Consider the following 12127-nt stretch of genomic DNA (forward strand, 5'->3'; position numbering starts at 1 on the left):
GTATAATGTATAATCCAAAAAAAAAAAATAGAAATTAAAGAGAACAAACACAAGGAAAGTAACGCAGCAAATTAGCATGTGGCAGTGCTGGCAGAGGTGCATTCCCGTCAAAGGCAAACGCTCATTTTGTAGTTAGTTAATTTTTCATTTTCAATGTCACATAGTTCATTATCAGACAAGTAAAGGTTAAGACTTGGTTTGGAACTTATTGCGTGACTTGCGCTACACTTCAATCAGAGAGGGATCTTTTCTCCTAATCAAATTTTAAATCCTAACTTTAATTTTTAATAAATACTTGGCTGCTATTTTTTGGCTAAACCCAAAAGGTAACTTTTATTTTGGACAAAATTTAAATACAGTATAATAGATATTCTTAATTGCACTGCTCTAGATAGGGGGAAAAAAGATTGGAGTTCTTCTCTAGAAATGTCTTATCTTTCGATCAGAAGTGAGATAAGTGACGCTTTGGGCCTTCAAAGAACGAAAAAGTTGGGGAAATAGCTAGGGGTAACCTTTTATCATAAGGGTCAACAAGTGAACATTCAGACGCATTTTGGACAAGGCTTGTCATACCTCACCCAATCGGTCATAGTTTTGCTAAATTACACGATATAGACAACTTCCTTACACTGTCACGTTTGTGCAGGGGAGCTAAGCAATCAAGATCTAGTGTTTGAGGAGGGTGATCATAGTTAAGGAGAAAAGATCAAGTACGAAAACCAAAAAATTTAGGTGCATTTAGAGAACTTGGGCTATACATAGTAGAGTTGTTAGCACAGCTTTTATGATGAAAATAGGGTGAAAATTATGTCTGAAGATTAATAATTAATAATGTGTTAGTGTGGTTCATGACTTCATGTAAAGTACAAATGTGGGTTTGACATGATGATGGGAAATCATAAAAAAGGTAACATATGGAGAACAATGTTACAAGAAATATTTGGGTAAAGAATAAACTTAGATTTCACTGAAGGTGGATGAACCCTTTTATACATGACAAGTAATGTTAGTTGTTTATGTTATAACATAAAACCAAAAAATAACTGTGTAACTGAATTAACAGTAAAATAACACTAGTTGAATAAAAACTAGTCATCTAACACCCATGTATATCTAGCATCTTCAGCTTAGAAACATTAGAATGGAGAGATGAATGCAAGGCTTTGGTGTGGACAACAACAGAAGGTGAAAGAGAAAGTCGGATTTTAAGCTATCTGTAAAACAGATTGGTTATCACAGTATAAGGTTTATTGGTTCTGAGATAGGCTAGATTGGTTATCACAGTATAAGGTTACTGATTCTGAGATAGGCTGTTAAACATCATTAAGTACTGAGTAAGTACAAAAGCCACTGGATTTTGCATAGGGTGTTGGTGGATTTACACTATTAGAGATCAAGTTTAGGTCTAATTTAACTCTAAAAGCTAAATGTAAGGGTTGTCCCCAACTTACATATATTATTTAGGCACTACCTCTGCTCAATATGAAATTTGAGTTTTCTTTTTATTACACCCCCTCACACCAAACACTATTGAACTTAATGTATAGATGATATGATAGGTGGTTCAATAATGAATTTAGGATAAATTCTGATCCCATATTAAAAGAAATATTTTGGTGAAGAATGAACTTAGATTTCATTGAAGGTGGGTGAATCCTTCTATACATGACAAGAAGCAATGTTAGTTGCTTCTGTTATACAAGATAACCGGAAAATAACTATGTAAATGTATTAACAGGAAATTAACACCAATTAACAATAAACTAACACACTTCTCAAAAAAAAAAAAAAACAATAAACTAACACCAATCCAATTGATAAAAATTAAGTATCTAACAAACAAGTCGAACAAATTCCAAAGAGTTAGATGTCTAACATTTTATGCTTTCAGCAGAGCTTTACTTCTCTCATGTGATGATCTTGTGAAGGTGTTTGATTTTGTTACTCCGAAAGAAACCTGAATATTATTAATCTCAATTCTCACATATTTGTTGTTTAATGGCTTTTGCAATAGAAAATTGGCTCTTCAACCCCCTCGGTTGACGTCTAACTATATATCCGTATAGAATGGAAATCCCTAAATGATGGATGGTAAACTATCCAATCTGCTTGTAACTTAGCCACGGGAAAAGAAAAATATTAGATACTCCTAGGGCATCACAACACCATTTGACCATTATTCTACTAATTTTTATGTGACACGTATTTAAGTTTTTAAAAACTTAAGAGAAAACAATTAATAACTTTTTACATATCATATAGAGATGAATTGAGACTATAAATAAATAATAGTTTGGAATTATCTAATAATTTCTCCCACATAGAAAAAATAGTTTTCCTCTCACAAGCAACCTAATTAAGATACACTTCTGGATGAGAATAGGGAAAGAATGCAATGATTCAAGTTTTGTACTATTAGGCATGGTGTGAAGCTTAGAGGTGTTTGTAATGCGATTTATTTCAATTTAGAAGAAAAGTTGTTTAAACCAAACACATGTAATTTCATTTGATTCCGTTTAAAAGTAACATTAAATCAAAATCAAACCAAAGCACATTAATTTGATTATTTTTTATTTTTTATTTTTAATTTATTAATAGAATGTAAAATTTAACAACTAACTTTAAAAAACTATTATATTGTTGATCTAAAAATAATTTTTTTATTATTATTTTTATCTCTATTTAAAACATTTTAGATGAAAAACAATACTACTTTTACCTATTATTGAACATTACTCCTTAATCATATTGACATGTTTGTTTTGCAACATAAACGTAAATTCTTTATTATTTGATATTTATCACTATTTGGTACACTCTTTTTGTAACATAAAAAAAAAATTATACATCTCAATTACAAAGCAAAGAACATAATAAATTAATTTAATACAAAATTATTTGAAATAGTTCTAAAATTATTAAAAATCATCCAAGTAAATTAGTTTCCTAAAATATTAAAAAAAAGAAAACTTTAAATAAGACTTTAGACTTTACTGAAATAAATCAACTTAGAAATATAAATGATGAGTATTTACTGAAAAATGACCATGCATGATAAATATTCAGATTGCCAATACATTGTTCACTGAATGTCCTCAGTCAGTCAGTCAGGCACATTAATATATAAAGATTAAAGATTGTATTTGGTAAGGTACAAATTATAATAACAACTTTAAAACACAACGCATAAATCATTTGGATTCACACTCAATAATATCATTATCCTCTCATAAAAGATGGAGGCAACCATACAAACAAATGAAACATTCAAATTCCGAGCGAGCATTTATCAACCCAATTTCCTCGTAATTACAGAAAACAAGTTTTAAGTATATTATAATTTTGACCAAAACAGAAAAAAATTGCGTCGATAAATGGCCGCTGTGAACTGTGATCCTACAACTCTATGCTCTCAGTCTCAACACTCAAAATACTGTAGATACATAAACATACATACATCTCCATTTTTTTTTAAAAAAAAAAAACAAATTAGGTAAATAAATTTTCTTTTCATTTTTTTACAACCTGTAAATAATAAGAAAGCAGGGCAATACCGCACGCGAGTCAAACACTAACAACGCGCCGTTATCCCCACTCACCGAGTCGAACCCGACTCGCTTGTCCAACAACGAGTCAAGAAACCCGAGTTGCTTCGAGACCCGACCCGCCACGACCCGACAAACCAGCATGGCCCTTCTCCCCTTTCCTCCGCCGGCTGTCTCATGCGCGCCGCCGCTTCCGGAGAAAGTACAAATCGCCGCCCCCTTCTTCTCCGGAAATGACCATGCACAGCCACCACCGTCGTAGGGTACACCGTCCTCGGCAAAACCCAAGCAATGAAACCGCATGACCTCGTTCCCGTCGGCGATGCACCGCGCGTTCTCCTCGCCGTCGTTGCCCTCGGCGAGCCCCGCCGCGGCGCGTGCCTTCACCGCCTCGCGAAACTCCTCGAACCGCGCCACGGTGCGCGGCGCGTTCTGCACCTTGAAAATCAGTTCGACCCGACCCGGGAAGGGCTTGGGGCCCCAGCTTGTGTGGAAGATGATTTCGACAACGTTGCGCGAAGGGTGGCCTTCGGGTAGTTCAATGATGCCACGCGACGAGGTTGTCGTTGTCGTAGTGCTGCTTCGAGAACGTGTCATGGTGGTTCGTGCTTCGAATTCAGGTTTGGTTGTTGATGATGGGTATTTCGAGCTTGGATGTTTCTCCAAAGGTGGCTTGGGCTTGGGCTTGGGCTTTCTGGGCCTCGGCTTGGGCTTGGGTATATCCACCAGTTCTTTGATGCTCTCCACGCTCTTTCTGCAACCTGCACTCAGGATTTTGGGGTGTGGATGGTAAACGTCTTCGAAAGCTCTTGACTTGCACTGCCATGACTTCACCCATGCACTCGCCATTGCATGTAAAATGCAATGTTTGAGTTTGGGTTTGTTCAAAATAGGGTTTGGGTTTTGATGTTGTGGGAGAACGAGAAGAGAAAGAGAGACAATGGTAGAAGAGAGTCAAGAGACATTGTAATGGTGCGATAATAAATGGGATTCTTTTTTATTTTATTCTAACTTCCTATGCGTTAAGAAATCATGGTTTTGTTTTTGTTCTGCCCTTCTGAAGATTGCCGAATTGCCCACGTGGATTCTGTCTCGTCCTTTCACTGTTCTGATGACAAACAATTTTATTTATTAGGAAAACAAAAACTCATGAAGCAAGACAAATTCAATTTGGTCCGCACGATTGGGGGTTGTTTGTTTTTTCCCTCGGTCAGATATCTATGTCTTCTATTTCATTTATTGGGTGGGAGATTAATATGGTTTGAGGTGTGTGGTTATTTATTACTGATTTTTAAAAAAATTATGAAAATGAAATATAATTTTTCTACTAAATAGATGGTATTTTCTCTTATGTAAATGCAAACCAACCTTATCTCATATGTCAATCCTATGGGTTATTGGATTGTTTTAACTCGGTTTGAATTCCTTTCAAATTCCCAAGTAGTAATTAAAGGATTTAATTATCGTGTCAGTTTTAACGCTCATAAATGGCTTTCATTAGCGTTTTAAAAATACTATTCAATGTAGCTTCTTACCAACCGCATCCCTATCTATTCTGGCGTTAGGACTTTTAGATAGATGGAAGAAACTCCAATTTAGTTTCAATTTCAAATAGTAGTATGAATAGTCCGTCACAATCATAAAATTTGAAAAAATTTAAAAAGAAAAAGAGCGTTGGGGTTATTGGTTGAAAATTTGGATGTTACAAATTAATGTTGCTTAGTAGACTGAGACTGGGTCATGTGAAACCTCTTGTGGTCAATGTGTTTGTTGTTGGTCACATTGTGAGAACTGAGGAACTCAAAAAATACAGACCGGCGTGGGTAAAATTCTTCATTTTCTTGCTCCTTTACGTATTTGTGTTTGTAGTAATAATAATAAGTACTAGTAGAGTTTGCCGTCCTGGCTGAAATTATATTTCTCTTTTTGTGGGATGAAATTGAGTAATTTCTACTTCTCCAAGCCAAGATTATGGCTCCCCCACTCCCAAAAGTGATTTTTATGTGATATCATTATAGACTCTTAGAAGCTAACAAGTGCTTTAATTACGAGTTGGAACGATATACATGATTGCATTTTAGTAATTTTGTTGGTAAGCGTATCTTGATACGTAGTTGTTTCAATTTCATTAGTCTTGGCGCGGATTGAGGTGATTTGTTGTGATGAGATGAGGAAGTAAAAAACTACACCACCATATGGCTTTTGTTGGTGTTAACCCTTTTTTTAAAAAAAATAAATAAAGAAGGGATATTTACTTCATTACTTGTACTTTTCTTTTAAAAAAACATGACAAGTTGAGTTGGTGAGTTGCTGCTAATCACGTCAAGTCATTTTCTAATAAAGGCTTTTGCCCTGCCATCTAACTATGAATGCTTGGTGGCATTGTCGCTCCTTGAAATCAAAGCAACCATTACTCAGCTGCAGGATTGCCTCGTCAGGTTGAAGTTTCAATGAAACAGTAGAAGCAGGGACCCTTCAACAGTGCTAGTATGTGCTATTTTTCAACACAAAGGAAGAAATGCAAAAGAAGCCCTTTCCTTTATTAATATGATACTTGTCATTTCAAATCAATTCTGTATGTCACAATGAAAAATTGACCTTCAATTGTCAGTTTTGGCACGCAGGTACTTTTGTTAATACAATTTACTTTTACTGTTTTTTTCTATTTACCTATATCAATAATAGGTTTTTGTTAGTAAATTTCTTTTGTTTACCGAGAAAGATAAAAATAAACAAACAGTAAAATAAAGTAATGATTCATGTTTTCACATTTAATTTTAATTAAAAAATTATTTTATTATATTTTAATTCAAATATTTCTTTAACACTTTCATTTCTTTCATTTTCCTTCTACTCTATCAAACAATATCTCACCATCAAGCCTCACTAAACATAAATTGGGAGTAGTGCAACAGGTAATTTGCAGATAAAAATTTAAAATCGGTCATGAAAAATTTGAAGTAAAAGCATATTGAAGAATAATAGAAAGTCAGAAACACAGAGCAAACTGACATTGACTAGGATAATGCAAACAAAAAGCGTTGAAATTCAAGAGTTATTATACACACTCAGGTTTTCTCATTTTCAACTTTTGTTTTATTTTCTTAATTTATATTACATCACTTGTCATCTTTTCTATCTTTCTCTCGTCTTTCTACTTGCACACCCCAAGATTAGGGTATATATTTAACTTTTGCCATAATTTAAAATAATGAAATGACAGGTTTTCTTCCACTTCGGTTTTGTTTTTACCTCCTTTACAAAACAAATAGCTGATGAGAGAACTTCAAGGGATGATAAGGTAGATAATTTTTTTAGAAAGAATCTATCATGAGAGTTTGAAGTGGAGCAGCATGGGGTGTGGAATAGAAGAATAGAAACTGGCACTGACTAGGGATGATGCAAATGAAAAAAGCACTGAAATTCAAAGTAGAAAAACGACAAGTTTTCTTCCACTTTCCTTTCCTTTTGCTTAATTATTTTATTGCAGTGTATGGAACGCCTCCTTGGTGAGACTCCTATTGTTTAATACCTTCAGCGGCTACTCTAGCTGCACTAGCTGTCGCCGTTCATAAAGTTTGGAACTCTTATAGGGACAATGACCTCTAGTTTTTTTTTTTTTATCTTAGACCAAAAATCATGATGTCTCTTAACCTAAGGTTAAATAGATCCTAATGTTGCTCATATTATATAATTATTGTTGAAGTAACAGAATTTTGTGTAGAAAATTAAAAACAAATTATTTTTTAAAATAAATCATTCTCGTACATATAAATACAACATATCATTATACTGTAATGTCAATTAGACAATGATGTCTAATAATTCCATTAGAAGCAGACAATCACATTGAAATAATCAAAACTTATCTATAATGGAATATTGTTATATATGGGCTCCATTATAGCATGTACCAAATAGTCCAAACCTAGCTAGAATTTGTGCCTATTAAAGGTAAATTAGGCAGTAGCCAAAGTAGACAAATATTTTTCAAATTGAATAGCATCAACACACAAGTGGCGTGGTGTGAGTGATATACATGTTGGAAGAGAAGGTGGGAATTTAGGCCAGCCTTTGCTCTCACGCCTGCAGGATCTAGTCGATCGAGATGAGTCCCCCACCCACCCCAATGTGTACCTGTTTGTTGTTTAGGCGTACGTGGTTCCTAGTCAATAGTATTATTCAACATCAGAAAAACACCTTCAGGTTTTTCAATTGGTTTGTTAACTTTTGTTGCAAGTGTTTCACAAATAAGTGTTTTCTTATAGTAGCATGTCTCACATTGCTTAAGATTAGAGCTCACAAAAATTGTGTGTGTATGTTACTTGACGTAGTTTAATTCTTAATTTCTCATATATATATATATATATATATATATATATATATATATATATTGCTTCTTTTTTATAATTTTTCTTTTTCTCTCGAAATGAATGAATGATGTGCATTACTCAAAGCTTGTAAGAGCAAACACAAAAATTACTGATAATGAAAAACACAGTTTTGACATTGGATGGTATAACAGGAGAGGGACAAAATATTGTTTCCTTTGCTTTTGAAGGTTTTTCAACGATCAGTGTTTTTTCCTTATTTGAAAATGGTAAGAATGAGATGTTTCATTATTATAGGACAAGAGAACCAACGAGGCAACCACAACACGTACGAGATTTTGGACCACTTAAAGGATTATGTTGTGGTACTTGTGTAAATAATTTCTTCACATAAAGACTGCATGCGTATGTTAGTGTTAAGGATATCTCTATTCAGATAAAAATGGACTTACAGTGGTTTTGGTTTCATATTAGTGTCTACTGTATTAAATTTGAGTCTTGGTTAAACGTGATTATTCTTGTGGTAATGCACAATTCCCCAAGTTTTCACGTCCAAAACATAAACTTGAGTCTTATTTACCGTGATCACCTCCAAATTATAAGTTTGATTTTGTGTTTTTTCATTCATATTTACTTAAAATTAATTTTATAAAATTTCGTTGATCCAAAATTAATTCTAGAAACATATAATACAAACACATACTAAATAGTACTCCAGTTAACTTACACATTAAATTGGCAATTCAATATACAAGATTTAACTTAAAATTATTGGTTAAATTAGAATAATACACACACGTTTTACGATTCAATATTTAAGTGTTGAATGACATTTCATGATAAATAAATAAAAAATAGAGAATATTTCCTCCCGTCCTATATATTTATTGATCTCTTTCTTGAAGGAATACTTAGTTCTATTTATAAGTCATCAACTAATTTATTAATAATAAATTTTCAATTCTTTCATTTATACTATTCAAAACACTTCATTATTAGGGAAGAGAAATATTAAGATTGAATGTTGTTATTAGTTCATATTCATTGATGAAGATGATAAAGTAATAGGTGAATATTTATAATGACATGGAAAAGAGAATGTAAAATGATAATTTAGATTAAATATTTATTTAGTTATTAGTGAAATTAATTGAATATATAATTATATTAGAATATAATTGAAAATTTATTTTATTTTCAGACATATTTAATGATTTAATTTTCTTTTTTGATCTTGAATATATAAAACGGAGGAAGTATAGAGTGAGAGTTGCAATAGCAAGTGTAATGAATTTGTGAAAGGGGCCCGGAACCAAATCTAGCATGGCTTTTGTTGAAAGGAACGGAGAATCATGACCTTCCTTAAAAATCATGTTGTCTTATTGGAAAAAAGATTTTGCAAAAACATTTAACTGCAGGAGTTAATGATGACAAACCCTTTTTCTCTCCTCATATTTCTCACTGTTTGACCAACAATGGTAACATATGGAACCGATCGCGTGAAAGCCCAATAAGCTTGCTGAAACCCAAGAGTCATAATTAGAGGTCACTGCCTACCTGTATCACTCTGTTTGTTCATTTACTCACTTCGTTCCTATATATTTTTTCCTCTTTTAATTATTTGTTAATATATTTTTTTAATAAAGAATATTTACAATCTAAAATTAATTAATACAACAAATATTATAAATCAAGTCTTATAAAAATAAGTAAATACTGTTTAAAATTTGGGTCTTGTAACATAAAAACAGAGGAAATAATATTTTGATATAACTATTTTTCAAAATTTTACTCAAATTATATACGAATGGCATAATGTAATGGCTGCATTTTTTAGATATTCAGAAATTAAATCAGAATTTTTCTTTTTTAATGGACTAAATTATCATCAGTTTATGCATTTAGACAAAATAATTATTTTAAAAATAAAAAAACACTAGCCGAGAAAGAGAGGGGAGTGTAGGAAATTAAAATAGGGATAAGGGTGATTTTTCACTCTTTTTTGAAAAAGTATGGGGTGAAAAAATAAACTAGGTGGGAATAGCAAGGCCATGTTAAAAAATAAGCTGCATTTCCCGCTGATCAGTAGAACATTGCATGTTGTTTGGATCCAAAATACTTGTAGGCTTAGCCCACGTACCAATTATGACCCGAAATTGATTGATAAAAATATCAGCCCAAACTGTTGCGCATAAAGGGGCAAGAAATAAAGCCTTCCGGATAAATCACTTGGTTAAGGCAATTGCTATATACTCTTCCCTTTTATACTAATATGCTCTCCATTCTCGTTTTTTCCAAATTACCCCAACAAAACATATTAGGAGTGAAAATAGGTCAAACAATCCCTCTCAAGGGCCCACAACGTAACCCACCAAAGGTCTGACTTGACTTATTTTTAGAAAGATTAAGTTAGGCTTTAAAAAATGAGTTTAATGTTTATGCACTGATAATGTAAAATAGTTTTACATTATTATTCAATCATAAATTATTGTTTGAATTTTTTTTAATAATTATTTGAAAAGTCAACAAATTTATCATACATGATTGATTGTGATTGAATGAATATGTAAAACTTTTTATACTATCAGTATATAACCATTCTTCTCTTAAAAATATATATTAAACCTAATAGTCTAGTTTACTTATATAATAGATTAATGTGCCTAAAGAGACAACCAAACCTATAGGCTTATTAACCTATTTATGGGCCTTCTATAAAACATGTCATATAAATAGTCTTTTAGATTAGGTTACACTTTTAAACAGGTTAAACCAAGCCTAAAAAATAAATAGGTTAGACTTAAACTTAGTAATTATAACGTAGGTCAAGCTCAAACCCACCAAAGCCTAGCATGTTTCTACCCCTACTTGATATGAAGATATGTTTATTGGTCAATCCACTACCTAATAAAGACTCTATTTAGTTCATTGAACACACCTTTTACATCAAGATAATATGTTTATCGGCTGAATCGGGATCAATGATCCTACCATAATTTAATGTAGTGTGTATAGAATTTGAAAGTTACATGTGTGATTTAGAACCTTGGAATGTGAACTTCTTCCATTCATAGTTCATAAAAAACTATGAGTGGCCCAACAAGAAAGTGCCTTGTTACACAAACTTTATCCAGTGCCATATGGTACTAATTGTCCAGTGGCAGGAGTCCATCATCTGAGGGTAGTTTGGTTGGTGAAGTGTCAAAGCCTCAATGCAATCCTACCTTTGATTACAATGATATCCTTAAAAAAGATGAGGGGTAAAGAGAGGGGGGAGGGAGAAATGGATTGACGGGGGAAATGACAGGCATAGTGGTGATGGGAATGGTAACATCTCAACTTTCTTCTTCTCTTAGTTCCCAGACAAGTATCCACGGATGGATCTTTGGTGGACAATATTTCAAAGATGGGCTAGAGTTTGGGATGAGTTTGTAGCAAACAAAAGAGACAAGTAGGGGCATCAATATGGGTTAGTCCGGTTCTTAGGAGTTCAAAAAATGTGGGCACATATTTGCATAGTTGGAGGGTAGATGCAGGTAAATATACCTAAATATCGAAAAAGGTGTTATAGGAGGGAAAGAGCACAAAGGTGGAGTTAATGTCAAATATTTAGATAGCTAACAACATCAAGCACACAATCATGATAATAATAACAGATATTAGGATCCACAAATGAAAACAAAGGTTAGAGGACAAAGTGGAAGGGAAGGGTGTGGAAAGTGAAAACAAATCAAAGTACAATCCCTATAACTGAAACATGGAAAAGTCAAATTATAGAGGTGGAGGAACATAAGAAGGAATGGTTACAAAACTGCCTGGTGGGAAACCTGAGAGACCTATCCATGTATGACAAACTCCAGGATATGGTGTTCTTAGGCAAGGAAGGTAGTGTTAAACCATCTTACCTAGGCGACAATCTTTGTCCTCATCATTGGGCTGAGAAAAGAAGAGGCGAAGGAAATGATCAACAATGGTGGAGAGATCCAGTTGTCCATCTTCCATTCAATCAAAAGGAGGAGCCTCCAAATATCCATGAATAATAGATTGACAGAGTATATTATTTTGGAATCCCACTTAGCACTTGGGATAATGAGTGTTTCTCTAAAGTGATAGTTGCACTGGGGTCAGTTGTAAAGGTAGATGTGGAGATGGAGTCAATGCATAGATTGGAGTTTACTATCCATTTCTTAGGCCATCAATTTATGCACAAATGGAATACTATCCAAACTTCCAGAGCTAAAACTCCTGTGA

The 12127-nt window shown here is 33.3% G+C and overlaps 1 protein-coding gene across 1 annotated transcript; it reads right to left on the reverse strand.

Moving 5' to 3' along the window:
* Positions 1-3171: 3171 nt before the first annotated feature.
* On the reverse strand, positions 3172-4566 carry LOC114392778. Its single transcript, XM_028354005.1, has one exon. It carries the CDS (start codon positions 4392-4394, stop codon positions 3519-3521), a length of 876 nt encoding a protein of 291 aa, XP_028209806.1. The 5' UTR covers positions 4395-4566; the 3' UTR covers positions 3172-3518.
* Positions 4567-12127: the final 7561 nt, after the last annotated feature.

Source organism: Glycine soja, chromosome 17, assembly GCF_004193775.1.
Source record: "Glycine soja cultivar W05 chromosome 17, ASM419377v2, whole genome shotgun sequence".
NCBI classification, from domain to species: Eukaryota; Viridiplantae; Streptophyta; class Magnoliopsida; order Fabales; family Fabaceae; genus Glycine; species Glycine soja.